Source organism: Chelonia mydas, chromosome 18 (assembly GCF_015237465.2).
Source record: "Chelonia mydas isolate rCheMyd1 chromosome 18, rCheMyd1.pri.v2, whole genome shotgun sequence".
NCBI classification, from domain to species: domain Eukaryota; kingdom Metazoa; phylum Chordata; order Testudines; family Cheloniidae; genus Chelonia; species Chelonia mydas.
The window spans coordinates 12,797,469-12,817,019 of NC_051258.2; the positions used below are offsets into that span (position 1 = coordinate 12,797,469).

The 19,551-nt window shown below is 48.5% G+C and overlaps 1 protein-coding gene across 4 annotated transcripts in view; it reads right to left on the reverse strand.

Annotated features, from left to right (window-relative positions):
* The window catches only part of PIK3CD (phosphatidylinositol-4,5-bisphosphate 3-kinase catalytic subunit delta), a 66,224-nt gene that overhangs the window by 3,578 nt on the left and 43,095 nt on the right, over positions 1 to 19,551 (reverse strand). For all 4 annotated transcript variants that reach the window (XM_037881471.2, XM_037881470.2, XM_043531591.1 and 1 more), the window contains 14 exons: positions 18,289 to 18,510; positions 13,286 to 13,382; positions 12,672 to 12,802; positions 11,368 to 11,427; positions 10,867 to 11,034; positions 10,175 to 10,296; positions 9,869 to 10,012; positions 8,587 to 8,686; positions 5,611 to 5,789; positions 5,278 to 5,387; positions 4,451 to 4,529; positions 3,228 to 3,395; positions 2,232 to 2,355; positions 187 to 332 (listed from right to left, as the gene is read on the reverse strand). In XM_037881471.2, the coding sequence (XP_037737399.1) occupies positions 187 to 332; positions 2,232 to 2,355; positions 3,228 to 3,395; positions 4,451 to 4,529; positions 5,278 to 5,387; positions 5,611 to 5,789; positions 8,587 to 8,686; positions 9,869 to 10,012; positions 10,175 to 10,296; positions 10,867 to 11,034; positions 11,368 to 11,427; positions 12,672 to 12,802; positions 13,286 to 13,382; positions 18,289 to 18,510 (1,850 nt within the window). The remainder of the gene's footprint in view (positions 1 to 186; positions 333 to 2,231; positions 2,356 to 3,227; positions 3,396 to 4,450; positions 4,530 to 5,277; positions 5,388 to 5,610; positions 5,790 to 8,586; positions 8,687 to 9,868; positions 10,013 to 10,174; positions 10,297 to 10,866; positions 11,035 to 11,367; positions 11,428 to 12,671; positions 12,803 to 13,285; positions 13,383 to 18,288; positions 18,511 to 19,551) is intronic.

Sequence of the window (19,551 nt, forward strand, 5' to 3'; positions counted from 1 at the left end):
GTGTAAGCGCAAAAGCTTGTCTGTCTCCCACCAAATAAGAGATATTACCTCACTCACGTTGTTGCTCTGTGTCCAAAACTGTTAGTGTGCATCTGGGGGCAACTGTTAGATGAAGTGATTGCTACAAACGGACACATCCACCCCAAAACATTTTGCTAAAGCCCAAGTCAGATCAGTGGAGCTTACCTTTCAAACTTCTCACTGTTGTTAGTTTTCCCTTGCTGGATCACATGCACAAAGTCGTAGGTTAAGATAAAAGGAACGCGTTCTCTGTTAATGCCAAATTTGGTCTTGAAGTTCCCCAAGAAGTGGCCAAAATCAATGTGAAACAGCTGGAATTAAGAGAGAAAAGAATTATTAGGGGGATGTGTCTGCTTTCTGCTGATTAAACTCTCTTGCACTTCTCTGTATGAGAATGTGCTTTATCTCTCCAAGCGAAATAAAAAAAACCTACTCAAAATGATCAGGCCCCAGTGGCTGCCTGGCATCTGTACTCTACTCAGGATTCTATTCCAAAGCAATCAGACAGAGTCTCATGGGAAACACTAGGCCACCTTTTGCATGTCAGTCCATGGATAGCAGGGGAAGTACTTACTTTGTAGGACACAAGTGTTACCAGTAATGCGTCCATGCATAAGTTAAGTGCTGGCTGGGTCAGGAAGGATTCTTACCCCTGCAGCACTTGATACACATGGGGGATTTTTATGTTCTTCTAAAGCCTCGGGAATAGGTCATTGCCGGAGGCAGGATAGCAAACTAGATGAGCCAATGATTCATTCCAGAAGGGCAATTCTGATTCCTGCATTATGGCTGATGCCCTGCTGGACGCAGCTGCAAAACTCTACACATGCCGATGAAGTGGCTGGTTTTTTTTAGATAGAGCTCACTAGGTGAGTATAGGTTTTTCGTGACCAGGTTGCAAGGCTGCTCTAAACCCTGAAATAAACAAATCAATGCTGCTGTTCAAAGGGTTCCAAGCACACTCTAGTGGCAAAAAGTGGATTGTTTTCAAGCTGTGCAGAATTTATATCCATGAGCCTTGCAGATTCCCAGGCCTCCATGTCATTTCTGTCAAGCAGAAAGAAACCCTCAGCAGCTGCAGCTCTCCAGAGGTTTCTTGAGCCCCGTAGATGCAGAGTGCGAAGTTGACCCCCTTCCTGCTGCATTCACAGAGCAAAGGCATCTCTAGGTTTTTATAAGATCTTTCATCACAACAATAACTGTGCTTGTTTCCAGGACAGCACTTGTCCCACCACAGACATCTAAAACAGTAAGGTGAAGCAGGGATCTAGGGGGTGTTACATGAAGAAAGTGCAGACAGAGCCACTTATTTTCCACAGCTCTGAATTTCAGAGCTCAGCAGCTGATAGCTTGCTCACTAACATCAAACAGCAATTCAAACAGGACTATAGCACCTAGCAATCTACTGGGCCTCTTTCTAGTTCATCTCCCATAGACCAGTACATGGCTGTTTCCTATGGCTTTGGCTCATTTCAAACTAGACTGAACAAGGACTTCCACCCCTTCCCACAAGACTGTCCCCACAGTCTAACATGTCCTGTTGGCAAAAGGGGTTTCCCCTTCCTAGTTTTGCCTGCAGCCTCTGGAATAATGGAAGTGAAAGACACCATATAAGCTTCAAGATGAGACCTGAAACCCAATGGTCATTAAAAATCCGAGGGAAGTGAAATTACAGCACAGGTAACTACCTTCTTTGGGACCTCAGCTTTCATTAAAGCCTCTAGTCTTTGTAATAGCAAAGTAAAGTTTCAAAATGGGAAGCCAGTGTAAATGATCTCTGCCTGAGTCTGCAGACAACCTCGAACAATAGCTGTGAAGTATGAATTGCACCCTAGTCATTACAAAGTGGGTGTTAACACTAGTCTAATAAATACTGACATTTCCACTGTCCAGAACTATTTCACAGCTCATCAAGGCACACAAGAAAGAAGGGCAAATATATTCTGAAGCTATATAATCGCCTGTAAATCAAGTCTTGTTTTGGCCACACAAACGGGCAGAGCTAGTGGGAATTTTTCCGTTTTCTACTGTTGGGCTGGAAGGTCTGGGCCCTTTATCTGGGCCTCAGCAGCTCCCACACTATCTGGTCCGAAGATAACGAAGAAACCAACTGGGATGTTTCCATTCCTCTCGGAGTGGCATGCACACAGCTATGGCGAAAGATACAAACAGCAGCAATGAGATCTCCAGTGCCAGCGAATGCTCCATACCTGGCCAGTTTCCCGGATCATGATGTTGTCACTGTGCCGGTCCCCTATGCCCAGCACGTACGTTGCCACACAGTACCCAGCGCAGGAAAGAGTGAACTCCTCTATGGCTTGTTCCAGCGCTTCACTGCGGGGGACAGAAACAAAGATGAGTCTAAACCCAAACAGAAGGTTGTACTTTGAATACAAATACTTTACCCTTGGACTCTCGCTCTCATATCCCCTCTCCCGTGTAAACTTGCTGAACGTGGTGTGACATGTACACAAACTACCAATCCTGTATTTTCTGTAAGGTCCTTCACCGGGGACTCTTCTTGTCTCTCCTCCATCAGGGAAGGGTGGATGGGCCTCCTGCTCAGTCTTAACCAAATCTGTTGGCTTCACAGGACTGGAGGGGCTCTGGGGACTGAACAACCCCACTCATCCCTAGTGGTGGTTCCTGCAGGTCTGGGATAGGCAGGGTGGATTGGGGAGGAGGGAAGCACTGTTACTGCCCCATACTGTAAGTGATAGAGAACTCAAGCCTGCAGGGCCATGAATCTGGCCCTCTCATTTATATCCCTTAAGAAGTATCAGGATTCTACAAAATGGGGAAGATGCAGGCCCTTAGTGCATCAAGAGCCTGATCCAATTGGTAATGAGCATCCATGACTCTCAATAAAGCTGTGGATGCTGAGCTCAGCACCTCTCAGCCCCCCCAGTTTGGGGGTGAACCTGAAAAAAGGCTCTTGTATCCCAAGGGAGTAGTGAGCTTTGTCCTGCCCTGGAACATTTCCAAGACCCAGCTGTACACACGGGATGCTTGCTGGTGTATCGGGGAAGGACACAGGCATGAGAATGAAGCTATAGCCCAGGGATGCAGCATGCACTCCCAATTGTTCCTGAATGGCTTGGAAATCAGAAGGAACCGAAGAGGGGAGAGGACAACAGGGCAAAGCACCAGAATGCGTCTCCAGTTGGAAGGAAGCCTGAAGCTGCAGTGAGCACAGTACCACCTACCCTGGGTTCTTGGATTTTAGCCAGTTCAGCAGCGCATCCTTGTTGAAGGCTGCAGTGGCTGCCATGTTGCTCTTGTTCAGCTGGATGTTGGCAATGGTGTCCGAGTGCATGACGACTTCGATCAGCCCCGTTTTGTCGCCTGTGGAGAGGCAGCCATAAGGGGTCATCCTGCAGAGATGAGAGAAACCCCTTCCATTGAGACCTCGCACAGCATTGGCTTGGCTTTTCTTTGGGATTCCCCATCCTCCACTTTACAAAGGGGATTTGCTGGGTTAAATCCGGGGGCGGGAAGGGGGGACTTCACCTAAACTTCACACACAGCAACCAGGGACCTCTGCAAATCCCAAGGGTACTCAGCCAGTAACAAGCATCAGTGTACAAAGGTGCCAAGCGCCTCGACTTCCAATGACTCCCAAGGGAGCTGAGGGCAGGCTGCACCCTGGAGGACCGGGTGTACAGAAGAAAGAGGTGCTCACCTGAAGGCCCAGGTTAAACAATAAATATTTTGCCCTCATCTAGCACCTTTACTCTGAGCCTCTTTAAGCACGTTACAGACATCCACTAGGCCTTGTCATAACCCTCCTGGGAGGCCAGTCAGTTTCATTACACGTACCCCCCCTGCACAATTTTAAAGATGGGCAAGGGCAAAGGGAGGTACAAAGAAGCAGGGTGACTTGCCCAAGGCTTCACCGCGACGCAGTGGCAGAGCTTCAAATAAAGCTGAGGCGGCCCAACGTTCTGTGCCCTATCTGACCATTACTCGTGCCGATGCTGAATGTCAGGGCCGATAACTGTAGTAATGATGGAAAGAGGTGATGGGACACGGAGCTGGAGGAGTTCCCTTTGGTTCTTGGGGTAAGTAGGAGGGGAGCAGGAGCTGCAGTTCTTCTGCCTCCTCCATCCACCCTCCCTCATTAGCCCCCTAAATAGGGCTAGCAGCTGGTTTCATGTGTAAGAGCAGCCCCACTGGTTCCCTCTAGGCACCGCTGTGACCCAATCAGCCCACGTCTACTGTGATTTCAGCTGCAATATCAGACATTTAAGTTCTTTCTCCCTCGCCCAATCATACCTCTGCTCTTACCTCCCCCTGAAACAACCCACTCCACACAGACTCGGGCACAGAGGCTTTGTCTCGGCCTTTCCCTGGTAGGGCAATATAGGATGACTGACAAAGTGATTCGGTCCAAATGCAAACTATCACTGCTACAGCACAAGTGACTCACCTCAGGTCCAAACCCTCCTGCTTCCATAGTACGTCCATCAGCTGGATCATCTGCAGAGTCAGCATGTCCTGACGGAGATCTGGTCAGATGTTACAAATGAAGACAGAATTCTACTTCTCTCATTTTCCCCTCCTCCTGCTCAGCTTCAGCAAATGCTTTCTTGAGAGCACAGGCATATGGAAGATGCATTTGCCATACTTCTCACTTTCTATAGCTGACCACTAGGAGGCACCTGCATTCAGCAGAGTTTCCCACTGTCACCGCAACTGGGCCTGGCAGTGTTAGATGCCTTCCCTCTCCCCGGAGCGGGACAGGTTTGTCTATTGCATTTCATTTTGCCACTGGCTCTGTTCCCATGGCTCTGTCTGGGGCATTTCAGAAAGCCTCTCTCTGAATACAGGTATCACTGAGCCTCAGTGAGCCAAAATGCACTATGGCGGGAACCCCCTTGCTACAGCAATTCCTACTGGCAGAGGCTGGGATAGGAGTACCTGAAAGCTCTTCCAGTCCCAGCACTCCTTCCCCATTCCCAGCAGTGACTCCTGCTATGAGAGCCTAGGGCTCCCACGCAGCTCCAGCCTCATTCCTTACAGCGACTGGGGCTACAGAGCTACAAGAAAGTCTGAATGACAGAGCTGTGCCTGGTGACTATTTAGATAAGAGCCTGTTAGATCTCCATCGGAAATCCTGGTGTCAAAGCCGCAGTCTCCTTACCTAACAATGATACACGGTTCAGAGACCAAGCCCCAGCCCATTTACTGCACGTTAATGTTTTATATCTATTAATGCTCCCTGGCGATCAGAGGTACAGAACTCGTAGGACTTACCGTCTCCATTTTTGAAAATGATGCCCACTCCCCCTCCACCTTCTTCTTCGTTATTAAACACAATCCACAATGGCTTCATCTTGGAGTCCATAAAAGTACATTGATCCACACTAGAGAAAGGGAAGAAACCTTTCGTCAGTCAGGGTCTCTTCCCGCTCAGACATGGGAAGTGGAGCCTCATATGCAAAACCAGCTGCAAATGCTCTTAACAGACAAGTGACTAGCATGGCGAGGAGGAAGAGATCAGGAAAGCCAGTGATCTAGGCTCTTCCACCAAACAGTAATGCAAAAACCACATGGCAGTTAAGGGCATGGAGCACCAATCCTCCTTACCAAACTTCAGCAAGAATAATGGTGGGGTTCAGAGGGCACTGGAGATTGGAAAGTGCCTCGAGATAGGTCTCCTGCTTCATGCACACATGCATCATCTCCTTGGCTTGTGGTTTGGTGGCCTTCTGAGAGCTCACTTTAATGAAGTCATTCAAGGCTTTCATTTTATTAAGTGCTTCCCCCTGACACAGACAGAGGAAAAAAATTAAAGTAAGAAACCCTGCTTATAGGGCCACATGGGAACATACTGCTGGCTTCATTCTTGTCTCCCCGTAGTGAACACTGGCTAGACACCGCATCTCCAGAACTTGAATAGCAGGACAGTCTGCAGGTCAGGAGTGAGCTTATGTTGGCAAAGCAGGGGAGGGACTCAGCCCTAAAATAGCGGGTTAGTGTAGAGGCCCAGGACTGCAATAAGAGAGGGGGCTGTGGGTTAGCCATGAAGTGCTCTGGCAGAGCTGTGTAGGGGTCCCAGAACTGGAACAACACATGTGCTGTGGATCAAGATTGACATGCATTGGCTAGTTTTGCTGACAATCCTATGGGTCCTTCTAATTTATCTCTTCCTCTTTATCTAAGGTACTTCCATGGCCCATCACCATAGTACCTGAGCACCTCGCAGTCTTTAGCGTATTGATCCTCAGCACAGCCCCGGAGGGACGGCAGCGCTATTATCCCCATGTTACAGATGGGGAACTGAGGCACAGCAAAGCTAAGTGGCTTGCCCGAGGTCACTTGAATCCAGGTCTCCCAAGTCCTAGGCTTGTGCCCTGCACCCCCCTTCCTCTCTCATAAGCACTATCATTTCATCCAGAATTTAAACAAACAAACAATTCCGTGTTCACCATGAACTGAACAATGCAGCTTCATCAGAGCACCAGCCAAGAGGGCAGTGCCCCATCGCTCTCTGCTGAGGGGAAGTTACCAAACCTGCTGCTGGGGGTGCGGGAGGGGGGGGAATTTAACATGTCTTTATCCTGCAGTATAACTGAGGGCTTCTGGCTGTGCGCAAGCGCCTCTCAGGAGCTGAAGTTTATGCCGTAGGTCACCAGAGTGGTAAGTGATTTTCAATCACATCTTGGATTTGGCCTATGCCCTGGATATCACAGTCACATGCCCACTCCTGGGACAGCTGTGTCTAACAGTCACAGATAATGCTTTGCACTTTTACAGCCCCTGTCAGCCAATGACTGAAACCCAGATTTCTCAAGTGCTTAAATAATCCCAACCTGGGGAAAGTGAAGCACAGAAAGTCATGGCCCTAAATCAGACAGTGAGACAACAGCAGAACCAGGAACTGACACAGGAGATCGGACTCAGTCCTCACTAGTGAACACTGCATTGCACTGTACTGCTGGTCTGCAAAAAGTCCTATCCATTCTGGACCAACCCAGCTGGAAGAAGAGCAGCTTCACTTCTAAACCTCGGATTGTGTGTGTGGTGGGGAAGGATGTGAGCAAAACTGCACATGAAGGGGAAGTCTGGGTCGAATACCCCATAAAGAAAAGAATTATCGCTGTCAGTCTGATGTTAGTTAGTTATCCAGACTAAGTCCCTGGGGGCAGGGACCATCCTTTTGCTCGGTGTCTGCACAGCGCCTAATACAATGGGCTCCAGGCTGGGGATGTATCAGTTGGAAGCGACAGAGAAGGAGAAAACCTGGGTGTATTTGTTGATCACAGGATGACTATAAGCCAGAGAGCCGCCAGGGTGATGCAGCTGCGAAAAAGGCTAATGCAGTCCTAGGACACATCAGGTGAAGTATTTCCAGTGGAGACAGGGAAGTGTTAGTCCCATTATACAAGGCACTGGTGAGACCTCATCTGGAATACTGTGTGCAGTTCTGGTGTCCCATGTTTAAGATTAATTCAAACTGGAACCAGTGCAGAGAAGGGCTCCTAGGATGATCTGAGGAACGGAAAGCCTACCTTATAAGAAGAAAAGGAGTACTTGATGCATCCGATGAAGTGAGCTGTAGCTCACGAAAGCTCATGCTCAAATAAATTGGTTAGTCTCTAAGGTGCCACAAGTACTCCTTTTCTTTTTGCGAATACAGACTAACACGGCTGTTACTCTGAAACCTACCTTATAAGAGGAGACAAAGAGCTTGGCTTGTTTAGCCTAACCGAACGAAGGCTGAGGGGAGATAGGATTGCTCTTTATAAATATATCAGAGGGATAAATACCAGGGAGAGAGAATTGTTAATTAAGTTAAGCGCCAACGTTAGCACAAGAACAAATGGATATAAACTGGGCATCAACAAGTTTAAGCTTGAAATTAGATGAAGGTTTCTAACCATCCTCTGAATGAAGGTTCAGAACAGCCTTCCAAGGGGAGCAGTGAGGGGCAAAACATCTAACTAACTTCAAGACTGAGCGTGATAAGTTTATCGAGGGGATGGTACGGTGGGACTGCCTATGATGGCATGTAGCTGATCTGCGACTGCTAGCAGCAAATATCTCCAACGGCCGGTGATGGGACACTAGATGAGGAGGGCTCTGAATTACTAGAGAAAACTGTTTCCCAGGTGTCTGGCTGGTGGGTCTTGCCCACATGCTCAGGATCTAACTGATCGCCATATTTGGGGTCGGGAAGGAATTTCCCCCCAGGTAAGATTGGCAGAGACCCTGGGGTTTTTCGCCTTCCCCTGCAGCGTGGGGCCTGGGTCACCTGCAGATTTAAACTAGTGTAAATGGGTGGATTCTCTGTAACAATGTCTTTAAATTGTGATTTGAGGATTCAGTAACTCAGCCAGAGGTTAGGGGCTTATGTCAGGAGTGGGTGAGGTTCTGTGGAGGACCGCAACGTGCAGGACGACAGACTAGATGATCACAATGGTCCGTTCTGGCCTTAAAGTCTATGAGTCTGTGACTAAGGCTCCAAGGCACTACAGCAATGCAAATAAATCTTTAAACACTAACAGACGACATGGCTGTGAGCAGGGGACGGTCGGCCTCCTGCCTCAGAGCAGCCCTTACCTGCTTCATTAGAACTTTCATATGGTAGTTGCTGCCTCTGCAATAGGCCTCCAAAATCAGGCCAAACCTGAGGGCGACTGCAGGGACGTGCATCTCTGACCTATAGAGAAAGGGAGATTAAAGCCAGCCTGACTCTCTGTAGCTAGTGACTTGTTCTCTTGTTCACACCAGCACATGAAAAATATTATTAATGGCTCCATTTAGATTCTTTTTATGTAACAGAGAAAAAAAAAAACCCAGAGGGTTCGAAAGAAAACTCCATTGTCTGAAGCCACGAGCCTTCTTACTGGATGACTGACTTGTTAAGCATTCCTTTTGAGAACCACCTCAGTGTTCTTGCCTGGAGGAGCCTGAATCCACATTTTCAGAAGCGACTGCTGATCCCGGGTGCCCAGCCTGAGACATCTTAAAGGAGCGTGATTTTCAGAAAGCGCTGAGCACCTGCCTTCTGAAAAGCAGGCCCCTGTAGGGCACCCAATGGAAGCATCCCCCAGTCACCAAATCTGGGCATACACTGAGATGTGTCTAAGGCTTCATGGGGAGCGGAGAGAGGAGGAGGAGGGAAAGCGCACCCTGAAAATGCAACTTTTATATCAGGATCACCAACACACATTACAGGTGCAAGCTAAACTGACACAAGCCAGAGTTAAACCAATGAAAGTGTGTCGCACTGACTTAGTTAAACCCTGTGTGCGGAACATCATACCTCTTGTTAAACTAGTGCAACTTTGGGTGTGGATCAGGCCTGGTCTGTCCCAGAATGTTTAGAATCTCAGCAATCTGGAGTCTAAAAATATATGCCACCATCTTGTCTCTCAGATTCCAGGGTGAGTTTGCCAGGCTGGCAGTTAGAAACAACAAGTAAAACTGTGAAAAGCACATAAATTGACTTAGAAGCCTCAGTGCTCTGGGACATCAACCTGTCTTAAGCTCCCAAATCACTAAGGTACTTTTCAAAATTGTACTCAACATCTTTTTACTTGTCAAATGAGTCCCATTTGATATGGAATCAGCAAGAGAAGAAATACACAGAGGACCCTGGGATGCCATTTTGACAGTCACTTTCAGAGTCAGAACTGCACTCCTGGAAGTCTCACAACCATAGAAATACTTCAACTGAAAGAGACTGGGTAAGACTTATCAATAGCCTTTCAATACATGTATTAAACCCAGTCCCCCTCTTTCTCTCTCACATACACACACTCCTGTGCAATCAGGATTTCAGTAAAGGCTGGTTTTACTTGGTTACCCAGGCAGAGAATGAAATAAGGTTGCTCCTTACCTGAGATGCCAAAACAGAAAGTGTCCTATTTTGCGATTGGCTAAAGCTCTGTCCAATAGGAACTTGGTTAATTCACAGTCTAAGTAGGATTCATACTTGAGCACCTGGACGAGCTGCAGCAGATACTGGAACAATTCATCATCTCTGGGGAAGGAAAAGGAAGATCAAAGACGACATCACCCTGGCTGCATCAATTGTACTTATATGTACAGAAGAGGCTCAAGCATTTGCCCATAATCCTCCTCTGCCACCCTCCAGCCAATCAGAAAGCAGCGCAACAGCTTCCCCGCCATGGTGTGTACTTACGTCAGCTTTTTTAATGAGTTGATCGTGAAGGAACCAACATAGCGATCCGGGAAGCTAAAATCCAGCAGCTCCAGGGCATTCAGGACAGGCAGCTCCGGCCAGGACTGGAGCAGGGAGATCATCTGCGGGGGCAAGAACGAGATGTGGAACAAGTAGTCAGAAAGGAAGAGGAGACAATGGCCATCGAGAGAGACTGATGCAAGGAGCCAGGCCTTGAGCCTGGAACACTTTGCTAACTGACAAGGTTGCATTAGTTTTGGCCTCGGCAGCTGTGTATGCTCTTGGGGGGCAAGGACAGTTTTCATCTGTGTCTTGTATAGCGCCCAGAGACTGCAAAGCCCAGAACACAGCAGAACCTTGACTTTGTCAGAGATGGTTCAGGGGAGTTCACCACAACTGCGGGGGGGACAATGTCTCATTGGACCCAACGGAAACAGGAGCCAGCTCCTCAAGTCCCAAACCAAAAGCCCTACAGCATATATTGCCTGCACCGTAACAGAATCCACAAGCTCTGGGATCTCAGGACCTGAAGGGGCTGAGGACACCGCAACGCGCCTGTGCACAGAGCAAAGGCCAATGGAAAATGGAAGACAAAAGCAGCTGCACACTGTCCCGCTTCCCAGCTGGGGTCCCCGAAGTCCATTATCTGGGCTGGCTGCTTGACCCATGGCCCTCACCCGCCCCAGCCTCACCTGGGCAACATCCTCATGTTTGTTCCACTTGGTGATGATGAGGAGCTTTGCCAAGGCCTCTGGGTACTGGTCCCGGATCTCGTACCTCATCTTCCACACCAGGTCCTTCTCATGCTCGTAGAGTTCGGTGTGGCTCCTCCGCTCCAGGATCTCCCTCAGCTGCTGCTTCTGCTCACAGGAACATATGGGGCTCAGTCTGAATTTGAAATGGCCTCGCAGTTCGCTCCATTCCCTGGGAGATGCTGCAAGGCTGGGCCCCAGGGGGAACTATTAGGGTGCACAACCCAAGTGGGGAAAGGAGCCAGGGTGGACATAGGACAAAGCTTGTGGGGGCCCTCTGCCAGGAAAACCAGGCCCATGCAGAGCTGAGGGCAGCTGGGTGAGGATGGGGTAGGGGGCGGGTCTCCCAGAAAAAGCACCCACGGAGTCCTATATGTGTAGTTCCTTAGGGAGGGCCTGTCAGACCTGACAGCAGGTTGCTGGATGATGCCAGACACTTACCTCCTCTAGATCCTCTGGTACGGCACGGGTGTACTCTCCATTCCTCCCCAACTCCAACAGCTGCAATACAAATACAGGCTAAGTGAAGCATCTGCCTTCATCTTCTTCACGGCCCACCTCCCCTTTATGCCCACCGGGGAACCCGCTCTTCACCTACACTTCATGAGAGCCCAGCGAGTTCCCAAGCCCTCCAGAGCAGAATCACGCCCTGCTGACAGTTCAGCAGCAGGAGAGTGTGTAGTGATCAGCCATGCAGTTCTGCTCTCACCACCAGGGGTCACTATACCAAGCAGAAAGTAGCAGGCAGAGAAATGGGCAATCATGCAAGCCAAGGGTTCGAGTCCCTCTATGAGAATGGCACGCCTGTCAACGATCGCAGAGATGTGAGGCACAGCCACGCCCAGTGATGTCCAAGATAACACAAGCCATTCCCTCCAGAGCAACAACAGAGTGATGGATTCTTGGAAATGCTCCAGCCAAGCAGATGGTTTTGTACAAGCTGCCACGTGTGGTGACACAGTCGGTTATGGACATGTGTGCAGGGAATTATCAATCTCTTCCAGCAAGAGCAGAATTCCCGCTTCCTTTTCTGGAATGGACACAGCCTCTCCTGAAGCTGTTTCCACTCCAGATGTCTGGTCAATGGAAATGAGCAATAGATGTAGCTTTCTCATACCACATTTTCAGTTATCGGTGAGTGCTGGCCAGCTGGGAGCTCTCTCACAAAGCTCATTTTCCCTTACGTGTCTCTTCCCTCCTTTCCACAAACCTCACGCCAAGACAGGCCTTTTCAGAAACCTGCCCTTCGGTAAACACTGCAGAATTCTGGGCCCTTCACTCCTGACTTGCAACTGTCCATCTGAAATTTTACCCTCATTTGGAATCAGGCAGTTTTGCATTAACAAGCTTCCACTAGTGATAGGGAAACTCTTCCTTTTTGAACAAAGCCACTTCAGATAATCTGAGGTTGTCAACAGAGGAAGCCCAAAGTTCTGACCCTGCTGAAATGCAGGCAGAGCTCGCTTTCCACCACAGCTTGCAAAGCTCGTAAATCAGTCTGCGGACAAATGCTCATCTACGCGGAGCAGATTTTCTGGGGCTTAGATGGGACTGACTGACAGGCTGGACCTACCCCAGTGTGTGTGGCGATAAGAACAAAGCTTTCAGTTAGTCCTTGGCAGCCTTTATTAACCAGCTACCTGCACCCAGCCCTGCTATGCTGTTCTATGGGACACTTGAGAACTTTTGTGTTCTATAGGCCAGGAAGCAAGGTGACCCATCCAGAGAGATGCCCTGCCCTTTACCTGCTCGAAGGATGGGTAATACACAGAATGGGGTGTGACACTGGGGAAGCAGATGACCAGGGCTGCTGCGCTCTCCGTGTTGGGGTTGCTCTGGACTGTGCCCATGGGGTTCAACAGCTCCCCTTTCTCATCTGAAAAAGTAAAAAGATCCTCAGGCTGGATTCCCAAAGCTCAGTGAAGGGAGATGGGAGGGCACCGTGTGGCACAGCAGACAGGGCACTGGACTGGGACTCAGGAGATCCAAGTTCTATTCTCAGCTCTGTCACTGACCTGCTGTCTGGCCTAGGGCATGTCTCCTCAGTTCTCGGTGTCCTGTTTCCCCTCCCAGCCTGCTGTGTCTTGTCTCTCTAGCTTGTGAGCCACTCTGGGCAGAGTCTGTCTCTCATGACATGTGCACCCAGCGCGCAGCACAAGGGGCCCTGATCTGGGTGGGGCCTCTAGGTGCTACTGTAACACAGAGACTTAATAACAGTCCCACCAGCGGGCAGAGGGAGTGTCAGTAAAATACAAGAACTCTTGCTCCTTCTGTGCTGCTAATAGGAGATGCCGCCCTTGCCCTTCCTGTGTTCCGTCCCCACTCCAATGGAGGAGACCAGAGCTGTAGTTCCTGGTACCTGGAAACGACGACCACATATGCAGGCAGCACTCTCCTGTTTTCAGCTGGTCCTTGTAGTCAAAGAGCATGACATTCACCCAGGCTATTGGGCAGTCCTGCAAGGGGAACAGGGAGATTGAACCAGGTGTGGTGCCAGGAGCTGGCTGATGGGAAGAGGAGGGGGTTAGCAAGGGAGCAAGAGCAAAACAGCACCCCCAAAAATATCAAGAAATAACCCCGCCCCCCAACAACCCTAAAAATCTCCACATCCAGCACCTGGAGCAGGTAAAATTACACCCAACACTATATAGTACCCATTGCACCCACCCCTGGGGTGGAACCAGCAGTTTTTCAACAGCAAGTAGAACATTATGCTTCAGTTTAGGGCAAGAAGAGCACTGTACCCACTTGAAACTGCAGGGGGAATTTAAGAAGGCAGAATGTAGTTACTGGAGTTGGAATTTGGCCACACGGACGGGACTGAAATGCCTACACTTGTGGGAAGTGATCACACATGGCAAGGACTTTAGAGTAGGAGTTATCATAGAATCATAGAATATCAGGGTTGGAAGGGACCTCAGGAGGTCATCTAGTCCAACCCCCTGCTCAAAGCAGGACCGATCCCCAACTAAATCATCCCAGCCAGGGCTTTGTCAAGCCTGACCTTAAAAACTTCAAAGGAAGGACATTCCACCACCTCCCTAGGTAACGCATTCCAGTGCTTCACCACCCTCCTAGTGAAAAAGTTTTTCCTAATATCCAACCTAAACCTCCCCCACTGCAACTTGAGACCATTACTCCTCGTTCTGTCATCAGCTACCACTGAGAACAGTCTAGATCCATCCTCTTTGGAACCCCCTTTCAGGTAGTTGAAAGCAGCTATCAAATCCCCCCTCATTCTTCTCTTCCGCAGACTAAACAATCCCAGTTCTCTCAGCCTCTCCTCATAACTCATGTGTTCCAGTCCCCTAATCATTTTTGTTGCCCTCCGCTGGACATTTTCCAGTTTTTCCACATCCTTCTTGTAGTGTGGGGCCCAAAACTGGACACAGCACTCCAGATGAGGCCTCACCAATGACGAATAGAGGGGAACGATCACGTCCCTTGATCTGCTGGCATCTCTTACCATTGCACTTGGCTACTTTGTATATTTCTACAGTTCCCTCCAAGACACTTTAATACAGGGACCAATTCAGTAAATATGGATTCAGAAACCAGGTTGTGCAGATAAAGCCAGGTATATCTGATCAAGGGGGAGAGGGGGATTGTTATTGTTTAATAAAGGGGGAAGGGACAGATTGCTGATCCTTTAGTATAACAATTAGCACTTTCCACCCATAGATCTCAAAGCACTTTGCAAAAGGTGGCAAAGTATAAATAACCTCATTTTACCGATAGGGGAAATCAGAACAGAGATGGTGGCAGAACCAATAATAAAGCCCATCTTCCCTAGAGTCGCAGTCTGGTGCTCTTCCCATTAGACTGCACTGCCTTCTTGGAATTCCATTGGCAAGCTGAGTTTGTTTGCACTCAATTCTTCAACAAAACAGTTTGGTCAGTACGGCAGAACCAGCATGAAGCAAGACTTGTCAGAAGCCTCCACGGTCTAAGAGAAAACACACACAGAAACTGATCTCCCAAGAGGGTAGCTGGGGAGAGATCTTAGATGAAATTACCAGCACAGCCAGAAAGGGATATTTCAGTGGAAATGTGCGCATACACACAAAGGGGGCATCTATCAGATTTAAAAGGAGCCATGATAAGCCCTTTACATCCTTCCACTAACTCATTCTCAAGAAAACACTAAGGCTTCTCTAGCAGTCCTGGCAAAGGGATTTTTAATTCATGGGAGCGGCGGGGAAGTCAGCTGTTTCCCTAGAGTACTAAACATGAAACACTTCTGACTGACCTCTCACAATCTCCAAGCCCCTTTGTTGATTTAGTCAGACTCTGGGTAACTTCAGCATGATCACGTTTGCAACATTAGCTTCTAGTCCATAATGAGAAGCCAAACAACAACAAAAGTCCCTATCAAAACACATGGTGGAGGCTGCCAAAGCACAAAGTGAGATACTTAGTGGATAAGGTCCAGAAAGCAATGACTCAACATCTTCTATGTAAGGGCAGAAATAGCTTTGGCATGACTCAAAGAGGAAAGAGAACAAACCAGAAAAACACTAGTCATCTGACTCATTCCTGTAAGCACGCAGGTTCGCCTCTTTTCTTGGTAGTAAGTGATTCAACCTCACCTTCTTGCTTCTGGACAGTCCAGAGAGACCAACGGCGCTCTCCAGCTAGTTCATGCATTGCATCTCAGAACAGTTACAATGCTATTAGCAAGCAAGAGGCTGACCAGGGACCATGCTAGACAACGGGAAAGGTTGTGGTACAAGGCTGGGAGTTTCAAAAGAATTTAAAGAAATTGGGCATACAGTTCCCACTGAATTTCAGCAATGGCCTAGATATTACTTAGTCCTGCTATGACTGCAGGGGACTGGACTAGATGACCTCTCAAGGTCCCTTCCACTCCTACGATTCTATGAAATTTGGGCTCCTAAAGGACTTCTTTGAAAAGCCCAACCTAAATGCACAGGCAAATCTGCCTATTCAAAGCCCCATCCTCCCGATACCAGCAGTCTCTCACTAAAGTCCGGTTCCCTTCTATCACCAGGACAAGCACATGGGTAAGAGCCTCTAACAATTCAGCTCAGACTCATAGTCTTTAAGGTCAGAAGGGACCATCATGATCATCTAGTCTGCCCTCCTGCACATCACAGGCCACAGAATCTCGCCCCTCCACTTCTGTAATAGACCCCTAACCTCTGGCTGAGTTTCTGAAGTCCTCAAATCATGGTTTAAAGACTTCGAGTTACAGAGAATCCATCATTTACACTAGTATAATCCTGCAAGTAACCTGTGCCCCATGCTGCAGAAGAAGGCAAAAAAGCCTCAGGGCCTCTGCCAATCTCACCAAGGGGGAAATTCCTTCCCGACCCCAAATATGGTGATCAGTTAGAGCCTGAGCATGTGAGCAAGACCCACCAGCCAGACACCTGGGAAAGAATTCTCTGCAGTAATTCAGAGCCCCCCGTATCTAGTGTCCCATCACCGGCCTTTGGAGATATTTGCTGCTAGCAGTTGCAGATTAACTACATGCCATCGTACGGAGTCTCATCATCCCATCCCCTCCATAAATTTATCAAGCTCAGCCTTGAAGCCAGTTAGGCTTTTGCTCCCACTCCTCCCCTTGGAAGGCTGTTTCAGAACTTCACTCCTCTGATGGTTAGAAACCTTTGCCAATTTCAAGCCTAAACTTGTTGATGGACAGTTTATATCAATTCGTACTTGTGTCAACACTGGCGCTTAACAAACCAAACTGGAGTTATTTAAGTTAACCCAACTGCCCAGATTTCTTCCCAATGGCCTTAAAGATGAATATCACCTCTTGAACATCCACAGAACTGCAGCATTTGAATGACTCTCAGGTTTTATTTGTACTGAGGTAGCACCCAGAGGCCTCACTCAGGGATCGGGGCTCCACTGTGCTAGGCATTGGTTCCCACACTTAAAAAAAAAAACAGTCTCTCCTTCAAAGTGCTTCAGTCTCAGGCCTCCATGCAAATGGGACCCCTGCACCTGCACGGAACCCTGTTAGCATCAATCCATTCTGCCCGCAAGAAGCCCCATCAATGCCAACATGGCTCTGTGCAAGCACAGGGGTCCCATCTGCCAGGAGGCACTTGCAGGATTGGGGCAACAGTAAGACCTTATAATCAAACAGCATCAACCCTCTGCTTTTCGATCCTCTTGCAAAGGCAGCCTGATGAACCCTGCATGCCTCTGGTTCTTAGCTTCGGGACTGTGCCTATGTTTTCATGGAGGTTGCAAACTTTTGTACAGAATCGAAGCATTTGGGTAGAAATGAAAGTGTTTCTTGCCCTTTGGGGGTCATTAAGAAAACTTTCCAAAGGGAAAGAGCTGGAGGGATTAAGTTTACTGACTAGATAGTACCAGGGAATGTGCAATTCCTGGGTGCAGAGAATATGCTTTTGGATCTATAATATTATGAATTAAAATTATCGCATTCCTGTGCACTGGCTGTAAATGCTGCACTTGGCCTCATGTGGGACAACAGACTTTACCCTGTGTCTTCTCACTTGGGGCTGAAATAGCATAACGCACCCTTGAATATGGGGGACAGAGGATTCTGAGAGATGGGATCACAGGAGGGTCATTTTGGGGTGCAGGCAATGAAGGTGTGAGAACAAAAGGAGCTCGCAAAGTGAATTTGAGCACCACGGGCCTTCCCTTCTGTTGCTTGCACCAAACAGCCTCCCTAAATGTGTCTGTGCTTCCCTGCCTGTCCAACCCATTTCAAATGTCACCTGAAAACACATCTTTTCTGCTCCCTGCTTATGCCTCGTTCTCTCCTCCGCTTGGCTGTAAAATAGCTCTGCACAGGGTTTGTTCTCACGCCTCATGGGCTGTAAACTAGTTCCTTATAGAGTTTGTTCTCTTCCCCCACTCCCTTGGCGGTAAACTAGCCATGCACAGGGTCTGCATGAAAGACATTACTATAGAGAAGAGCCATCATGTAATGACTTTTAACCTCAGCTACAAATGAGGAAGCCCTGGAATGCAGAGAAAGGGAAATAAAAATAATTCCCCTTTCTTTGCAGTTAAATATAGAATAAGTTACTGAACTTCCTCTCCCCTCCCTCCCCAGAGCAGTTACAATGGAACAGCTCCATCATAATGGCAGCCATTCCCCAATTTCCTGCTCCCCTTGGAGCAGTCGCAATGGGACAGCCCATCGTATCGGTAGCCATTCCTGAACTCCCCAACCTCTTTAGAGCAGTCGCAATGGGACAGCCCTTCACGGCAGCAGCTTTTCTATTGGCTGAAGTTCCCTCTTTGAACAGCAAGAGTCCTAAGTGTTTAGCTCAATGCTGCTTCCGCTGCCATACGGAGCTGGTGAGACTGGCCCAGCACCCACCCCAACCCCTCCCGGGCCTCACTTACAGCTTTCTTGGATTTCTTCTTGGTGGATCGTGCCTTCTTGGCCTTCTCGATGACAGCGTAAAGGGCGAAGCAGAGTCGTGCCATGCGGGGCAGGTCACAGATGCTAATGTCAAAATCCAGCCTCTGTTTCCACACTGGCTCCGAACACACATTCACCTCGGCGCTTGACACCATCTTGCAGAGCATCTCGTTGCCATGGTAAAGGCCTGCCTGTACCACCAACTGAGAGAGAAGAGTGCATTGGGATCACAATGTCCTGAGCTCTTCGCTTGGGGATGCAGTTAGAACAGGGCCAGAATGGGGAGCCATGACTCCTGGGTGCTATTCCTATCTTTTGCCACTGTCTCTCTGCGAGCCCTTGGTCAAGTCCCTTAACTTCTCTGTGTGTCAGTGTACTGATCTATACAGTTAATATGATCTCTTCCTACCTCACATGTGGGTTGTCAGATTTAATTAATGATTGCGAAGTGCTCATTTAATCCACTAGTAAGCTTGTACTACAGGTCCCTTTCTGTGCCCGATCAACAGAGGACATGAGTCTGTTACAGGCTTGGCTACTGAGCCTGACTATTTAGCTCAAGCTGTAGAAACTCATGTCTCTCTCTCTGGAGGTCACCAGTTCAATTCCCAGCGTGTTGGATAAGATGGCTGCGATCACCCTTGCTAGAAAGCACATTCTGCCCACATATACGTAATGTTTGGAACCCTGGGGTGTCAATTCAGTGCTGGTAAAAGGCATCAGATCAACAGCCCAGGAGAATTAAATCCTGTTAATCCCAGGACAGGTACCACATGAGCAACAGTGGTACAAGCTGTCCTTTGCCATTGTGCCTTACCCAGGACCCAGAGAGACTCTCCTCTATAGGGAAATTTAGGCTATTTTCTTAGGAGCACTGAAATTCAGTGGGAGTTGGGCACTTAATTGCCGTAGGTTGGAATTTTCAGAAGCACCTGGGTAATTTAGAAGCACAATTCCCAGTGCAAGTCAACAGGGAATTGTGCTCCTAAATCACTCAGACACTTCTGACTAGCCCTCCCTTGAATCTCCACACTCCAGTGAGTCATTGGCCTTTCTGCTGAGCCTGCCAACACAGATGCAAATTGCTGTTATCAGGTTTTTTTCTGGTGTGGTCTTGCTGGGTAAAGTTATCAAAAGGGCCAAGTGACTTAGGAGCCTACTTTTGAAAATGGGATTTAGGCCCTTATGAAAAGTGTACCCCTTGTCATAAGACATTACTGCCTTGACAGAGACCCAGGTGAGTG